We start from the raw sequence: 16,343 nt of genomic DNA on the forward strand, positions 1-16,343 counted from the left end.
AAATACAGTGAAATTGTCATTTCAGTTGGTCTAATTTAAGATGGTTACTTTTTTCTCTCTCCATGATATATACATTTTGATTCTGTCATGGCATCAATTTTTAATTAATAGACAGAGTAATTGATTTAGTAGTGGACGCTCAATTACAGGGACATTATTACTTCCATTAACGCGATATGATGGGTAAACTGTGTTGTTATTGCACGTTTCTCCACGTGCGTTATCTCCTAAATACACACAATATTAACTGTGTTATTTTTTGCATTAACCCATGTTAATAGGGGTAATAACATCTGCTTCATCTGCAGGTTTTGGTGTCTACATTGATTGAAGACCTCCAAGGCCATTAATCAGGGGACATAGTGTTTCTGGTGGACAAAACATGGCATTTGAATGGAAAAGTACTGATCTTTGAGACTGAAGTCTATAAGGCCACGATTATACTTGAGGCTTGCACGCGCGCGTGCGCAACTGTGTGATGGCACGCATGCATGGCCCCCATGCGAAACATGCACTAGGCTGGAGGAGAGCTGGAAGTGATCGAGAGGCGTAGCAGAGGCGTTGCGGACGCTGGTTCACCCTCATTAGTTGAACCGCTCACGTGACGCGGCCATCGCTCGAAAAAAAAATTCAATTGTATTTTTTAAAAACGCTCGCGTGGTCACTTAAACGCTGTGCGCGAACTATGTGCACCTTCATTGGTTTACATTAATTTGTTCTGCGCGCCGCGAGTATAATCGCGGCCGAAGGCTAGCTTCAATGGCCCAAACACCTGCTTCGGACAATATAGAATATGTCCCTAAATGGTATCATGTTCAGTAATTGACCACCGCCCAGACATTGAATTGAGTTAAAGGTTATTTACATGAAAGCAATTTTCTGTGTTTTATTCTGTTATGGATGACAGTGAACCCCAAGCTTTACAACATAAGAGTACAACATTGCATAAAATGGGGTGCAGAACATACCAATACTAGGAGAACCTGTAAAATATTAAATATTCAGTAAAACATAGTAGTAAAAAATTTTTTAAACAATTTATTGTGTTTAGTATATATGCAAAACAGCATTTATGCCACAAATAGGATTTACTTGGTATACATCAGTAGGACGTGGAAAACATATTTTGAGTCACAAATAAAATATGTTTAACAGCACTACTGTAGGTATAAGCTTAGAGTGATCACACCCTTCTATCCTTGTCACTTAGCAACCCATTAAACAGCACCGTGGCAACTAATTACAAATATAATAAACAGACATTCCCATGCAGCACTTGGGTATTGAACATACTTGACAAAAGGATTTTTTTGTGGGTTTTGGCTTAACGTTGATGTCTGTGACTGGATCCTGGGTAAGGATGTTCCTTAATAATTTCACCCTTCAGTCAGTTTTACTGCTGGAGTTGTGTCTGACAAAGCGGGGCTGTTATAAACCTCTGAACAGAGATTGCAATTCTGCACTGAGGGATTTGGGGCTTTTAATTCATATATTGCCACATGGTCGCCCTAACATTTGGGACTGGCTGAGTGCCACTCCCGCATTTAATTCCCATTTTCAGATGTGTAACGCTTTGCAAGTTCCTCAAAGGAAGCTGAAAAGTGGCATGTTTCATTGACTGATAAGTGTCGGATATTTTGTTTGTGACTGTGATGTATCCAAATATATATTTTTGAATTTGAAAACAGCAGGACAGATTTGACTAGACTAGACTATGGTCAGATAAAATTCACTGAGATATTGAAAATGAAAAATTGAGGTTTTTATAGAGAAACATAGAATTTGACAGCAAATAAGAACCACTTAGCCAAATTTAACCTGAGCAGCTATCTGATCCTTGTCTTTCTTTTACATTCTTATTCAAAGTATTTTTTAATTCCCTCTCTGTGTTAGCTTGTAGGACCTGTGTTGGGAGGCCATTCCACGATTCCACCGAACCTGATATCTGAGGTTTAACCTCTGATGTGTTTGACTTTGTCCCAAAACTTCCTTAGACATAAATGTATTTAACATAAATTATTGTATACATTGTTATATATAATAACTCGTTTAAGGGTACAACTGGGAAAAGTATGACCTCCTCCACTTAAACAAACACATTCAGTGCAAAATGTATCAACATGGAACAAAAATAAACCAAGCCTCATAATCATAATCGCTTGATTCTTAAAATGACTAAAAACAGCTGTTTTATAATGCTCCAAACCAGTTATGTTTCTTCTCAAAAGTCAAAAACAATTGAGTTAGTTTTGTAAATTACATCTAACTAAATCTGTTTATATTTATTAATTACCATGTTTCACTGAAATTGAACGTTGTCTGCACTCTATAATAATAATAGGCTATAGTTAAAAGAAAAACATATGAATGGAATGCAGCGTTACATTATAACAAGCGGTTTGTTTTTCTAGGGGAGAAAAGTGGATTGAATACATTTGAGTTAGCTTTAGATTCTACAATACAAAGCAGGAGGGGGTATCAGTAGGCACATTTTAAACGTTGACATCTTTTTTTTAAACAAACCTAAAATATATTGTTGGATCTCTCCAAGAATTATCGTTGCCACCGCCAACTTCTCACAATTGACACTTTAAAAAAAAATTGAAGGAGCCACTAATAAACGTAAAAAATAAATCAATCTTTATTTGATACTAGCTGAGAGCCCCGGCGTTGCCCGGGATGTTTGTGGTGTGGGGGTAGCATTTGGGTGGGGAGTGGTCCACACGGCCCATGTGCGGTGGTAGTGCTGCTGTGGCTGTACTGATGGTGATTGTATCGGTGTGCTGATTTGGGAGGGTTTGGTGCTGATGTGGGGGTGCGGATGTGGGTGTGCCGATGGGGGAGGTGCAAAGGTGGCGATGTGTGGGTGCTGATGGTGTTGATGGGGGCTGGGAATGGCGGGGAGCCGAGAATGCCAGTGTGCTGGGGGGGCATGGGATACCGGTGTGCTGATGATAGTGTGTGTGTGTATACATGTTTGTGTGTATAAATTGTGTGTGTGTGTGTGTGTGTGTGTGTGTATACATGTGTACGTGTGTGTATACATGTGTGTGTATACATGTGTGTGTGTGTGTGTGTGTATACATGTTTGTGTGTATAAATTGTATGTGTGTGGGTGTATATACATGTGTGTGTGTGTATGTGTACGTGTGTATACATGTACGTGTGTGTATACATGTGTGTGTATGTATACATGTGTGTATGTATACATTGTGTGTATGTATATATTGTGTGTATACAACATGTGTGTGTGTGTATACACATGTGTGTGTGTGTATATACACGTGTGTGTGTGTGTGTGTGTATACGTGTGTATACGTGTGTGTATACACGTGTGTGTGTGTGTATACACGTGTGTGTGTGTATACGTGTGTGTGTGTGTGTATACGTGTGTGTGTATACATGTGTGTGTATATACATTGTGTGTATGTATATATTGTGTGTATACAACATGTTTGTGTGTGTATACACATGTGTGTGTGTATACACGTGTGTGTGTGTGTGTATACGTGTGTGTGTATACACGTGTGTGTATACACGTGTGTGTGTGTATACACGTGTGTGTGTGTGTATACGTGTGTGTGTGTGTGTGTGTATACGTGTGTGTATACGTGTGTGTGTATACGTGTGTGTGTATACGTGTGTGTGTATACGTGTGTGTGTGTGTATACGTGTGTGTGTGTGTGTATACGTGTGTGTGTGTGTGTATACGTGTGTGTGTGTGTGTATACGTGTGTGTGTGTGTATACGTGTGTGTGTGTGTATACGTGTGTGTGTGTATACGTGTGTGTGTGTGTATACGTGTGTGTGTGTGTATACGTGTGTGTGTGTGTATACGTGTGTGTGTGTGTATACGTGTGTGAGTGTATACGTGTGTGTGTGTATACGTGTGTGTGTGTGTATACGTGTGTGAGTGTATACGTGTGTGTGTGTGTGTGTATGTCTCCATGTGTGTGTGTGTGTGTGTATGTCTCCATGTGTGTGTGTATGTCTCCATGTGTGTGTGTATGTCTCCATGTGTGTGTCTCCATGTGTGTGTGTACGTGTACATGTGTGTGTGTGTGTGTGTGTACGTGTACGTGTGTGTGTGTGTGTGTCTATGTGTACTTTCGTGTGTCTACGTGCGTGTGTGTGTACGTGTGTGTGTGTCTACGTGTGTGTGTGTGTGTCTACGTGTGTGTGTGTGTGTGTCTGTGTGTGTGTGTCTACGTGTGTTTGTGTATACGTGTGTGTGTTTGTGTATACGTGTGTGTGTGTGTATACGTGTGTGTGTGTGTGTGTGTCTACGTGTGTGTCTACGTGTGTGCGTGTATACGTGTGTGTGTGTGTATAAGTGTGTGTGTGTCTACGTTTGTGTGTGTTTGTCTACGTGTGTGTGTGTGTGTGTGTGTGTCTACGTGTGTGTGTGTTTGTGTCCCTGTGTGTCCTTTGGCCCGTCACTCCGCCTCAGGCCAATGAGAGGTGTGCGGTGGGCAGGCCAAGAGACCAATGAGGTGGGAAGGGGGGGGGGGAGATGAGTGGAAGGGGGGGGGAGGAGGTGGGGAAGGGGGGGGAGGTGGTGAGGAGGGGGGAAGGGGGGGAGGTGGTGAGGAGGGGGGAAGGGGGGGAGGTGGTGAGGAGGGGGGAAGGGGGGGAGGTAGTGAGGGGGGGGGGAGGTGGTGAGGAGGGGGGAGGGAGAGGGGAGGTGGTGGGAAGGGGGGGTGGAGGTGGTGGGGGGAGGTGGTGGGAAGGGGGGGTGGTGGGAAGGCGGGGAGGAGGGGGGAAGTGGTGGGAAGGGGGGAGGTGGTGGGGAGGAGGGGGAGGTGGTGGGGAGGAGGGGGGGTAGAGGGGGGAGGTGGTGGGAAGGGGGGGGAGGAGGGGGGAGGTGGTGGGAAGGGGGGGAGGTGGTGGGGAGGAGGGGGGTGGGGAGGGGGGGAGGTGGTGGGGAGGAGGGGGGTGGGGAGGGGGGGGAGGTGGTGGGGAGGAGGGGGGTGGGGAGGGGGGGGAGGAGGGGGAGGAGGGGGGGGGGGAGGAAGGGGGGAGGGGGTGGGAAGGGGGGGGTGGGAAGGGGGGGAGGTGGTGGGAAGGGGGAGGAGGAGGGGGGAGGTGGTGGGGGGAAGGGGGGAGGATGGGGGAGGGGAGGAGGTGGTGGGGAGGATGGGGGAGGGGAGGAGGTGGTGGGAAGGGGGGGGGAGGTGGTGGGAAGGGAGGGGGAGGTGGTGGGAAGGGGGGGGGAGGTGGTGGGAAGGGGGGGGAGGTGGTGGGAAGGGGGGGGAGGTGGTGGGGAGGAGTGGGGAAGGGGGGGAGGTGGTGGGGAAGTGGTGGGAAGGGGGGGAAGGTGGTGGGAAGGGGGGGGGTGGGGGGGAAGGTGGTGGGAAGGGGGGGGGGGTGGGGGGGGAAGGTGGTGGGAAGGGGGGGGGGGTGGGGGGGAAGGTGGTGGGAAGGGGGGGTGGGGGGGAAGGTGGTGGGAAGGGGGGGGTGGTGGGAAGGGGGGGAGGTGGAGGGGAGGTGGTGGGAAGGGGGGGAGGTGGAGGGGAGGTGAAGGGGGTGGGGGGTGGAGGGGAGGTGAAGGGGGTGGGGGGTGGAGGGGAGGTGAAGGGGGTGGGGGGTGGAGGGGAGGTGAAGGGGGTGGGGGGTGGAGGGGAGGTGAAGGGGGAGGGTGGAGGGGAGGTGAGGTGAAGGGGGGGGTGGAGGGGAGGTGAAGGGGGGGGGTGGAGGGGAGGTGAAGGGGGGGGGTGGAGGGGAGGTGAAGGGGGGTGTGGAGGGGAGGTGAAGGGGGGGGGTGGAGGGGAGGTGAGGGGGGGGGGGTGGAGGGGAGGTGAAGGGGGGGGATGGAGGGGAGGTGAAGGGGGGTGAAGGGGAGGTGAAGGGGGGTGGAGGGAGGTGAGGGGAGGTGAAGGGGGGTGAGGGGAGGTGAAGGCCGCTCCCTCACCCGTCCGGCCGCTCACTCACCCGTCCGGCCGCTCCCTCACCCGTCCGGCAGCTCCCTCAGCCGTCCGGCAGCTCCCTCAGCCGTCCGGCAGCTCCCACGTGGATCTGAGGCGGGAGGCAGCTTGTTGTGGCCGCTCCCCCGCTGTGTCCCGGGCGCTCGCTCCCCCGCTGACTGTAGCGGCGCCGGGGGGGAGGGGGTGGAGGGGAGGTGAAGGGGGGTGGAGGGGAGGTGAAGGGGGGTGGAGGGGAGGTGAAGGGGGGTGAAGGGGGGAGGTGAAGTGAAGGGGGGTGAAGGGGGGTGAGGGGAGGTGAAGGCCGCTCACTCACCCGTCCGGAAGCTCCCACGTGGATCTGAGGCGGGAGGCAGCTTGTTGTGGCCGCTCCCCCGCTGTGTCCCGGGCGCTCGCTCCCCCGCTGACTGTAGCGGCGCCGGGGGGGGGGGGGGGAGGTGAAGGGGGGTGAGGGGTGGGTGAGGGGAGGTGAGGGGGAGGTGAAGGGGGGTGAGGGGAGGTGAAGGCCGCTCACTCACCCGTCCGGAAGCTCCCACGTGGATCTGAGCCGGGAGGCAGCTTGTTGTGGCCGCTCCCCCGCTGTGTCCCGGGCACTCGCTCCCCCGCTGACTGTAGCGGCGCCGGGGGAAGGGGGGGGGGGCTGAAAGCGCGGGAGACACGGGGAGAGGAGGAGGTGCGCGCGGGTGTGGAGGCTGATGTTCGGGGAGGAAGAGGCGGAGGCTCCGGGACCGGTGGGTATGTGAGCCCCACCCCCCCGGGTTATACATGCTGCTAATGTACACCCCCCCCCCTACTGTGTGTATGTGTGTGTCCCTGTGTGTGTGTGTCCGTGTGTGTGTCCGTGTGTGTGTGTGTGTTTGTGTCCCTGTGTGTGTGTGTGTCCCTGTGTATGTGTGTGTCCCTGTGTATGTGTGTCCCTGTGTGTGTGTGTGTGTGTCCCTGTGTGTCCTTTGGCCCGTCACTCCGCCTCAGGCCAATGAGAGGTGTGCGGGGGCGGCCCAAGGGACCAATGAGATTTCCCCTAGGGACACCGGACATCCAGGCATGCATGCAGGCAGGCAAACATACAGTGCTTTCACTAATATAGTATAAAGATGATTATTCACATTGGATAAACGTCTTTATCTTGATGCAACTTTAAGTTGTGTTTTCTTTCATGGAGAAGAAGGGATACCATTTCCATGTATAAGGCTACTTAGCAGAGATGTTAGAAATATTTGCCAAAGTTCGAAAACCAAGCAAATTTTTCCGTCCAAATTTTTCCCCATAAATCGTCAAGCTGTTCGCCTTTGTGTGGATGACCTTCCACTGTGCCCAGATTATGATGTCACTGCGCTGACTTGAACTGAAGAAGAACGGTAGACATGTTCTCTTCTAGGAAACAGGGGAAAGGATGTGACATAGAGTAGCTACATTCCAGCCATCATGAAATCATAGGGCACCCTGAGGCTGCGTCCACGCTGCCGCTGAGCGCGCTTGTCGCTTTCACTTCAATGAAACGCTATATGTACGGCGATACTCACGCGGCGCTTGCGCGCTCGTGCACGTACGCACTCCAAAGCTCAGCGCTTGGAGAGACAGGGAAATTTGATTTCCAATGGAGAGAGAGAGACAGACACAGAATGGGGAGAGAGAGAGACAGAATGGGGAGAGAGATAGAGAATGGGGAGAGAGACAGACACAGAATGGAGAGAGAGAGACAGACACAGAATGGGGAGAGAGAGACAGTATCGGGTGAGCGGAGAGAGAATGGAGGGAAGCGGAGGGAGGGAGAGATGTGGGAAGGGGGAGAAAGGTGAAAAGGGTGGAGAGAGAGAGGTGGGAAGGGGGAGAGGGAGGGAAGTGGGAGGGAGAGAATTGAGGGAAGAGGGGAAGGGTGAGAATGGAGGGAAGGGGGAGAGAGAATAGAGGTAACTGGGAAGGAGGGAATGGAGGGAAGGGGGAAGGAGAGAATGGAGGGAAGGGTGGAAGGAGGTAAATGGGGAGGGAGAGAATGAGGGAAAGGGGGAAGGGAGAGAATGGAGGGAAGGGAGAGGTAGAGAATGGAGGGAGCGGGGGAAGGGGGGACAGGAGAGAATGAAGGGAAGGGGGGAGGAGAGAATGGAGGGAAGGGGGAAAGGTGAGAATGAAAGGAAGGTGGGGATGTAGAGAATGGGGGAAGGAGAGAATGGAGGGAAGTGGGGGAGGGGGAGGGAGAGAATGGGGAAAGGGAGAATGGAGGGAAGGAGAGAATGGAGGGAAGGGGGGAGGCAGAGAATGGAGGGAAAAGGGAGGGAAAGGGGGAAGGAGAGAATGAAGGGAAGTGTGGGAATGAGAGAATGGATGGAAGGGGGGAAGGAGAGAATGGAGGGAAGGGGGAGTGAGAGAATGGAGGGAAGGGGGGAAGGAGAGAATGGAGGGAAGGGGGGAAGGATAGAATGGAGGGAAGTGGGGGAGGGAGAGAATGGAGGGAAGGGGAGAATGGAGGGAAGGGGAGAATGGAGGAAGGGGAGAGGGAGAGAATGAAGGAAGGGGGAGGGAAATAGGGAAAGAGAGAATGGAGGGAAGGGGGGAGGGAGAGAATGGAGGGAAGGGGGAGGAGAGAATGGAGGGAAGAGGGGAAGGGAGAGAATGGAGGGAAGAGGGGAAGGGAGAGAATTGAGGGAAGGGGAGAGGGAGAGAATTAAAGGAAGGGGGTGGGAAATGGGGTAAGGAGAGAATAGAGGGAAAGGGGGAGGAAGAGAATGGAGGGAAGGGGGGAGGGAGAGAATTGGCAAAATGTTGCACATTTTCAAGCAAAGTCAACTTTTGAGAAACCTTGGCACACAACACTGAATTGACCGAACATTTGTGAATCATTTTGTGAAGCATTTTAAAGATGTACACACATATGTAATACTTGCTACCATTGGGCTTCACATCATATACATTTTCAGAAAGAACAATATTTATTAAGCCAATGCATCAGAGCATCAGGAGGTTTTACCACTATGCATACAGTGCTTCAGTTAACCTTAAGGGCACCAAATGAGCCATCACAATTACTTCATGAATTATGAATTTTAATCTCCTTTGGGAATTAAGTCATTGAAATACATGATACAGAGTTCTAATAATAATAATGTAAAGAATTAATGAACGATTGCTGTTGCCCGAAGGCCTCAAGCTGTTTGGCTCAGCCTTAGATATAAACTGCATACAAAGGGGTGATCAAAACATAAAATGTTCATTTTGTGGCTAAAAACAGTAAGTGGTGTTTACAGTGATTATGGAAAATGGGTCGACAAGAGAGACACTGGTTCTTATCGGAAATCAAATTCTGTTTTTCTATCAGCATAATTAAAAAGTCCAGATATACCAAGTCATGTTAAGCTGCTTAAGGCAGGGGGGGCGCAATCTTTTCCCCCTGCGCCCCCCTGCCGCCTGTCCCCCTCTCCTTGCGCCCCCCCCCCCCGGCTTACCTTAACTCAGACGACCTGGCGTCATGATGTCACGTTGCCATGGCAACGCAACGTCACATCGTATCACCATTTAGTTAATAATCCCATTTCAGCATAACACGATTTAAGGAAACATGGCCCAGAGTCCTAAGATTTCTAAAATGTTTTATAATATTAAGCCAGTTAAAACACAGTGGGGATATGTACCAAGATGGGACAATTTTCACCTTAAAGGAGAACAAAATGTAATTCACACAAGGGTAACTGTATTTCAATCATGCTATGCATTTCTCTGGAGTCTAAAATCATTGGTTTTCTTTTCTCTGTCTCTTTTCAGTTTCCCACTGGCTTCTATGGCCATTCCAGAGGCCGCAATCGGAATGACATTCGCCAGGAATATCGCAAGGAGGCTCAGCCTCCCCCCCCACAAACATTCGTAAAGAGGATGAAGGTGCGTTTCACAAGGATGTGGGATTTATAAACATTGCATTAAATCTTGGAAGATAGACTGTAGACCAGGGGCGGCCAACTGCAGTCCTCAATGGCCACCAACAGGTCAGGTTTTCAGGATATCTCTTCAGCTCCAGCACAGCTTGAAGTCACACAGCTCAGTCAATGACTGAGCCATTGCTTGAGTCACCTGTGCTGAAGCAGGGATACAGGCAGTCCTCGGTTATCCAACGGAATCCATTTGGGAAGTAGCGTTGGATAGTGAAACCGTTGTAAAGTGAGTCCCATGTTAATCAGTGGCGGTGGGCGTTGGATAACGCATTCCGGCGTCGAAAAACTGCCCATAGGGTTGCGTTGGATATACCATTCGTTGTAAAGTGAAGCGTTGGATAGCGAGGACAACCTGTATCCTTAAAACCTGACCTGTTGGTGGCCACTCCTGCCGTAGACTCTCTCCAAAAAAGTGTTTTATTTTTAGGGAAATACATTAAGGTTATTACTTTTATCTATAACCCTTTAAAGGCGTTATAGGAATAAATGAACTATAGGAGAAAAGCACCAGGCACCAGAACAAAGGGCGAGGCCTTAAATTGAAGAAGGGTACGTTCAGGCGAAATGCAAGGACGTTATTTTGATACTGAAAGATTAGTACGTGCATGCGACACACTTCCAGCAGCAGTAGTGGTGGTACTGTAGGTGAATGCAGTCTGTCAATGAGACAATGTGTGGGTAGAGACAAGCAAAGCGTGTGGGGGATAGTAGGATCAAAAAAAGGTCACATCTTGTTTGGGATTTTTACAAAGAGGTGAAGGGTCGGGGTAAGTGGGACGAATGGCTCTTGTTTCCTGCCAATTTCTCTGGCATGTGTAATATTTCCAAACTGTTCATAATCCAAGGGGATCGCATTGGCAGCATCTGTGCAGATGTGTAAGGGATGGCAGGGGACATTCTGAAAGTCGCTCTGTCACTGCCAGCACTTCGACATAAATTATTAATGTACCGGAGTGGATTATGATATTAGCACCTGTGTTTTGTGCACAGACAATGCAAGAAAAGGCATGAAATGTTCTGTCAGATTGTAACAAGGATTCTCAGTTCTGCCCCATCCCCACTGCTGATTAAACCCGCATGTAATAAGTATCTTTTTTTGTAATGAACATGCTCTGTGGGGCTGTTTGCATAAACAGAGATTGCTGCATCGTTCTTTAATTCAAAGCCCCATAAAAGGCATGCTTGTTTGTTGAAGTAACACTCTCCAAGGGACACGTTTTTTGTTTACGTGTATATTAATTGTCTACCCCAGAGCATACACAGGGAAAGATCTTATAATAATTTGGAAGTGAGTCTGTGCTTTAACCCCTTGGAAGCAAATGTCTGTTTAACTCTACTAAATGCACATCCATAAATACTTGCAAAGAACTTACAGTGAAAAGAACAAAGGTGCTTTCCCTCTTACCTATATTATTATTATTATTACTTATTACTTGATCATTTATGAAGTATATGCACTCAGTGCCCTTATAGTAGGAACATAAATATATAGGGGTTGCTAGGCGGCTTCTCCAAAAATACTGAACACAATGGTGAAAGGTACAACCCGCTTGATACACACACACCCCTCTCCGCTCCATGCTGTTTCCTCCTCTACTTGGTCCCACCCCCAGGCTCCTAACACCTCCACCTGATTGGCTGCATTACCCAGCAGCAGCCAATCAGGATGGAGGAAGCTGCTGAACAAGGGTCTGAGTCTGAAAGGGGGAGGCGGAAACTTAGGCCTCGGGCATGGTCAGCGCTTATGCGCTGACCCGTGCTGAGGCGCGCTGCTGCTCGGCAGTGAGCCCCTGCAGCCGCAATGAGAGCGGCTTTAGTAGGGGCTCGCTTACGCTTCCGCAAGCGTGCGGAAGCGTAAGTCTTATCAAATTTTTTAGTTTTGGCGCTCATGGGAGCGCAGGGCCGGTCACGTGAGCGGTTCGCCCAATGAGGGCGACCAGCTCCGTGACGTCACTGGCCAGCCCCCCCGACACGCCCCTGGACGGCGCGCTAACCAAGGCCAGGGAAAGCACCCGCTTTCCATCAGCCTCAGCGCGCCTCCGCACGGGCTGAGGCACCATGGACTCGGCCTTACACTGAAGTGCCGAACGGGTCCCGCTGGTGAGCGTAAGGGGTCCGGACCACTCCATTGCAGAGATGTTACCACCGCACGGACTTCCTGCAAGCGCCGCCTCAGCCTCACAGCATACGCGCAGAGTGACCTGTCGCAACCTCTACGCGTTTCGCACTACGTGCTTCGTCAGGAGCAGTTCAGCCTTGCTACTAGCATCATCCTGTTATTTTACATCATGATTTTTGAGCATTTAGGTCTTTTTATTTATCTATAAATGTAGTGTTTAGATCTAGTCTTTTAGATAGATCTACTTATGTTTTTATTTTACTATTTCTAATCCCTGGTGCGCATTGTGTGCATTCTTGTTCTTGAAAACATAAGGAGTAAAGAAAGAAATCCTTGGACCCAAATTGCTTACAATCTAATAGTATGATGCCGGAGAATAGAACCAGCAACAATACATATGTATGCTGGATATGGGGTGCATTTCTTGAGTGTGAGAAGTCTTTATTGTTTTTTCAGTGCTATCAAACGCCTAATTTTTAATTTTTTTAACTTGTATTTTTATTAAGATTTTCCATCAATGAAATGGGGAGGGGGAGGGAGAGGGTGCATAAATAAAAAAGGGAGGTAGAAGGGGAACAACCATCTTATACATAACTTCGAGATTACATATACACATTCCTAATCATGTTTCATTTTACATTTAGCCAAATAACCCTGCCCTCAATCCTTTTCTCTCTTGCCTGCGTGTAACTTCTCAGCTAACATAACTCTGCACTCTCAAGTCTCAGTTGTCTTGCTCTACTCAGTTATCCCCTTCATGGTTCCCATGTCCCATGACATTTCTTAGTAGTGTGATTTAGGAATGAGGTAAGTTTCTCCTTTAGCTGAACTTTGTTTATTCTCCTAATGACTTCTTTCCTAAAAGGAGGGCGTGTTTTTTTTACCACACCGCTGATACAGCGCCCCTAGCAGCCGTTCGTATATGTGATATTAAACAAGAAACAAAGAAGTCCAGAGCAACATCCAATGTGACAAAAATACACAGTGAAATTTCTATATATCTCTTGAAAAAGGATCATTTCGTTAACCCTTTGGCCAAAGCGTATAAGCCAGCGAGGCACGTTCAAGGCATGACCATAATATCGCAGGTCCTAACACTAACTGATTAAAATCCTTATTCACCTCTATAATTAGAGGAAGGATGGTCCTGGCATTGAACCTGTCGCAACCAGCTGCATGAAAAGAAAACCTGCTTACCTGGACAGTGAGGAGAGGAGAGCTTTAAACCCTGGGTGGGAGGAGCCACTAACTCCAAAACAGCTGAGACCAGCTGGACAAAGTTAACAAACACACAGATACCCAGCAAGCTCTCAGAAACCCCCCAAAATTACCACAATATATATTATATATATATATGTGTGTCAAAAGGAGTGCTACTGGGCGTGGCTAATTGTATATATGTGATATTAGTTTGAGCATGTAGAAGTCCACTTTTTCCATTGGATTGGCTAGAATTATTATAATTGGGGCTAATGGGATTGTAATACTCACAACATCCTTTATTGGGTTCAATATCTTTTTCCTGTAGCTCTGTATTGCCGGACAAAACCACCAAATATGCGCTATATACCCTGTCTGTCCACATCCCCTCCAACACCTATCTGATGCTTCTGGGTACATCTGTTTTAGTCTCTTAGGGGTGGAATACCACCAAAGCATGATTTTGAATATGTTTTCTTTTGTCGCTGTACATATGGAGGTCTTACCCGCATTATCCCATATATTTTCCCAGTCCTCTCTTGATATTTCTGTCTGGAAATCCATAGCTCACTCTTCCATGTATTTATGATCTAGAGTGTCTCTCATCAGGACTAGGCTTTGAAACAGGGATAATAGTAAGCCTTTTTGATATCTTTTTATCCTACATAAATCCTCAAATAATGTGGGTTCTGGGAATCCGTCCCTCTGAAGGTTCTGTTTTACAAAATGTCAGGCTTGCATATATTTAAACATCTCAGACTGTGGGAGATTGTATTTTTCTCTCATATCCTCAAACTACATTAGTTTATGCCCCCTACGTAAGTATCCCACCTCTACGATCCCCGATCTTTCCAACTATCAAATCCCCGCCCTTGCATGCCAGGGGTGAAACTTGGATTACCAAATAGAGGGCTGAGCCTAGAAGGGGTTGACAACACCTGATATATATATTTTTTGGCAATTTGCCATATTTTTAGTGTAACCCAATCACATCTGACTCAAATTGTCTCCCTTTCCTGGGACCAATTCCCGACCACAATAGAGAGGGCAGCCCAATCGTTTTTTCTAAGTGAGCTTTCCAAGTCCACCCAGCTATGCACCCTACTCTGAGAATGCCAGTAAACAATCTGTTTCATATGTGAGACTATATAATATTTCAGAATGTTTGGGACTGCCAGCCCCCCTCGCATCTTTAGTGTCTGGAAATGATAGAGAAGACTAGGGAGAATATTAATTTTAGCTGGTTATGTGCCCTACCCAACATATACAGTATGGTAGGAGGTCCAGGACTGTAAGTCTTTCTTATTTTTGGTGAAGAGTTCCGAGTAGTTGTATTTGTATAATGAGTGGTAATCTCTTAAAAGATGTATCCCTAGGTATTTTAGATGAGTCTGTTAGGTTTAAGGCCTCTGACTTCCCTGTATTTACCTTTTATCCAGACAAAGTACCAAATTCCCTAAGTGTGGACTGTAGGTTCGGGAGAGATAGCTGTGGGTATAATATCATCTGCAAACAGCGACCATTTATAGCTCCCATCTTTTATTTTGACCTCTTGTGTAGTGGTGGAGCCTCTAATGGTAGCCGCTAATGGTTCAATTGTTAGTGCAAACAATAGGGGTGAAAGTGGACACCCCTGCCTTTTCCCATTCTTAATTGTTATTTGATTCCTATCCCCACCCGGCAATTTCAGCATGGCTGTAGGAGTCTGTTAGAGAGCCCGAACTCCCTGCAAAAACGTCCCAGAGAACCCAAATGCTTCCAATGCTCTATCTAAGAAATCCACCTTATTCTGTCAAATGCCTTTATGCATCAAGGCTCAATAACAGCTTTAGGTCATACGTGGTTCACATAGTCAATGATATTAATGATTTTCCTCATATTATCCGACGCCTGGCGGTCACTCACAAACCCCACCTGAACTTAGTGAATTAATTTGGGAAGTATTGGGTTTAACGTGTTAGCCAAAATGTTACTGTATATTTTAAAATCTGTGTTTAAAAGCAATATCGGCCTATAACTTCCACAGCACCATAAGGTCTTTCCCCTCCTTAAGGATCTCTACTATGTACAGTAGGCCTTTGTAATTTGTGTTGGGATCTGTTCTCCCTTCAAGAAACCATTAAAGCGTTCTAACAGACAGGGTACCAGAATCCCTATGAAGCTTTTCTATATATACAGTATATATATATATAAAACTGAAATGTTTGTGTGTCAGGATGTTTGTCTGTGGGGTTGTGCGTTTTGTGATTGGTTGTCTCGCCCGGCCACGCCTCGCACGGGAGGCGACTGCTCAGCAGGCGGGTCACACTGGGATCCACACTGGAGCAGAGGCGCACGCGGTGTGAGGGTGGTGTGAGTGTCACGGCCTGCATAGCCCTGGCCATGATGTCACCCCACCCCGCAGGCCAATCAGAGCGAGAGGCGTGGCCGGGCGAGACAACCAATCACAAAACGCACAACCCCACAGACAAACATCCTGACAGACCAACATTTCAGTTTTATATATATATAGATATACCTACTGTAATTCTCAGATTGTTGTCTTTTTGCACTTAATACTAAGTGCTTTTCAGTGTTCATCATCTCAATTATAGATTTAGGGCCCTGACTCCAGTAGACGGGTATAAAAGTATGCAGTAACATGGCAGGTTTAGACACGGCTCACTTGTCTCTCTGATTCTGGAAGCCTGTGATTATTGCATTTTAGAAGGTGTAGTCATGACCACACTATTCAACTCCTGGTAACTCAGAAACTGAGCACAGAATGTTACAGATAATTGTGCAGTTTCTGCTCAGCTGTTTCAAGCCTCCTATCAGCTTCTAATTGTAATGTTTCTCACTGTTCTGTTTAGTTTGCATGCACACACTGCCCTTTAGCACATTTCAGACCATTTACAATTACTCTTCAGCTACCCTGAAAGAACAGGCACTGTTCATAGGTTATACAATAGTAGCCTTGAAAAGGAGGCCATTTCAATGCAAAGTATAGCAAATAAAAATACCACCTGTGAGCACATTCACATATCAGACAGGTCTGCAACCCTGCTTTTCCCCATTATCTCTTAGCATACAATGCTTCCACTGCAGCTAGGGATTCTGGGTAATGACATGCAAATGAGCACCCACACTTTTGCTTCTTGTGCATTTTAACATGGACCTCTATAATGCAAACTATCCCAATTC

At 47.8% G+C, this 16,343-nt stretch overlaps 1 protein-coding gene across 2 annotated transcripts in view; it reads left to right on the forward strand.

The window, feature by feature from the left end:
* CIMIP7 (ciliary microtubule inner protein 7) overlaps positions 1–16,343 on the forward strand; it is a 44,423-nt gene that overhangs the window by 7,498 nt on the left and 20,582 nt on the right. Inside the window, exons 1-2 of one of the 2 annotated variants that reach the window (XM_075574427.1) lie at positions 1,261–1,354; positions 9,678–9,791. In XM_075574427.1, the coding sequence (XP_075430542.1) occupies positions 1,334–1,354; positions 9,678–9,791 (135 nt within the window). In that variant the 5' untranslated portion in view covers positions 1,261–1,333. Of the gene's footprint in view, positions 1–1,260; positions 1,355–9,677; positions 9,792–16,343 lie in introns of those variants that run through there. The other variant, XM_075574428.1, reaches the window with a different exon arrangement.

Source organism: Ascaphus truei, chromosome 17 (genome assembly GCF_040206685.1).
Source record: "Ascaphus truei isolate aAscTru1 chromosome 17, aAscTru1.hap1, whole genome shotgun sequence".
Lineage (NCBI taxonomy): Eukaryota > Metazoa > Chordata > Amphibia > Anura > Ascaphidae > Ascaphus > Ascaphus truei.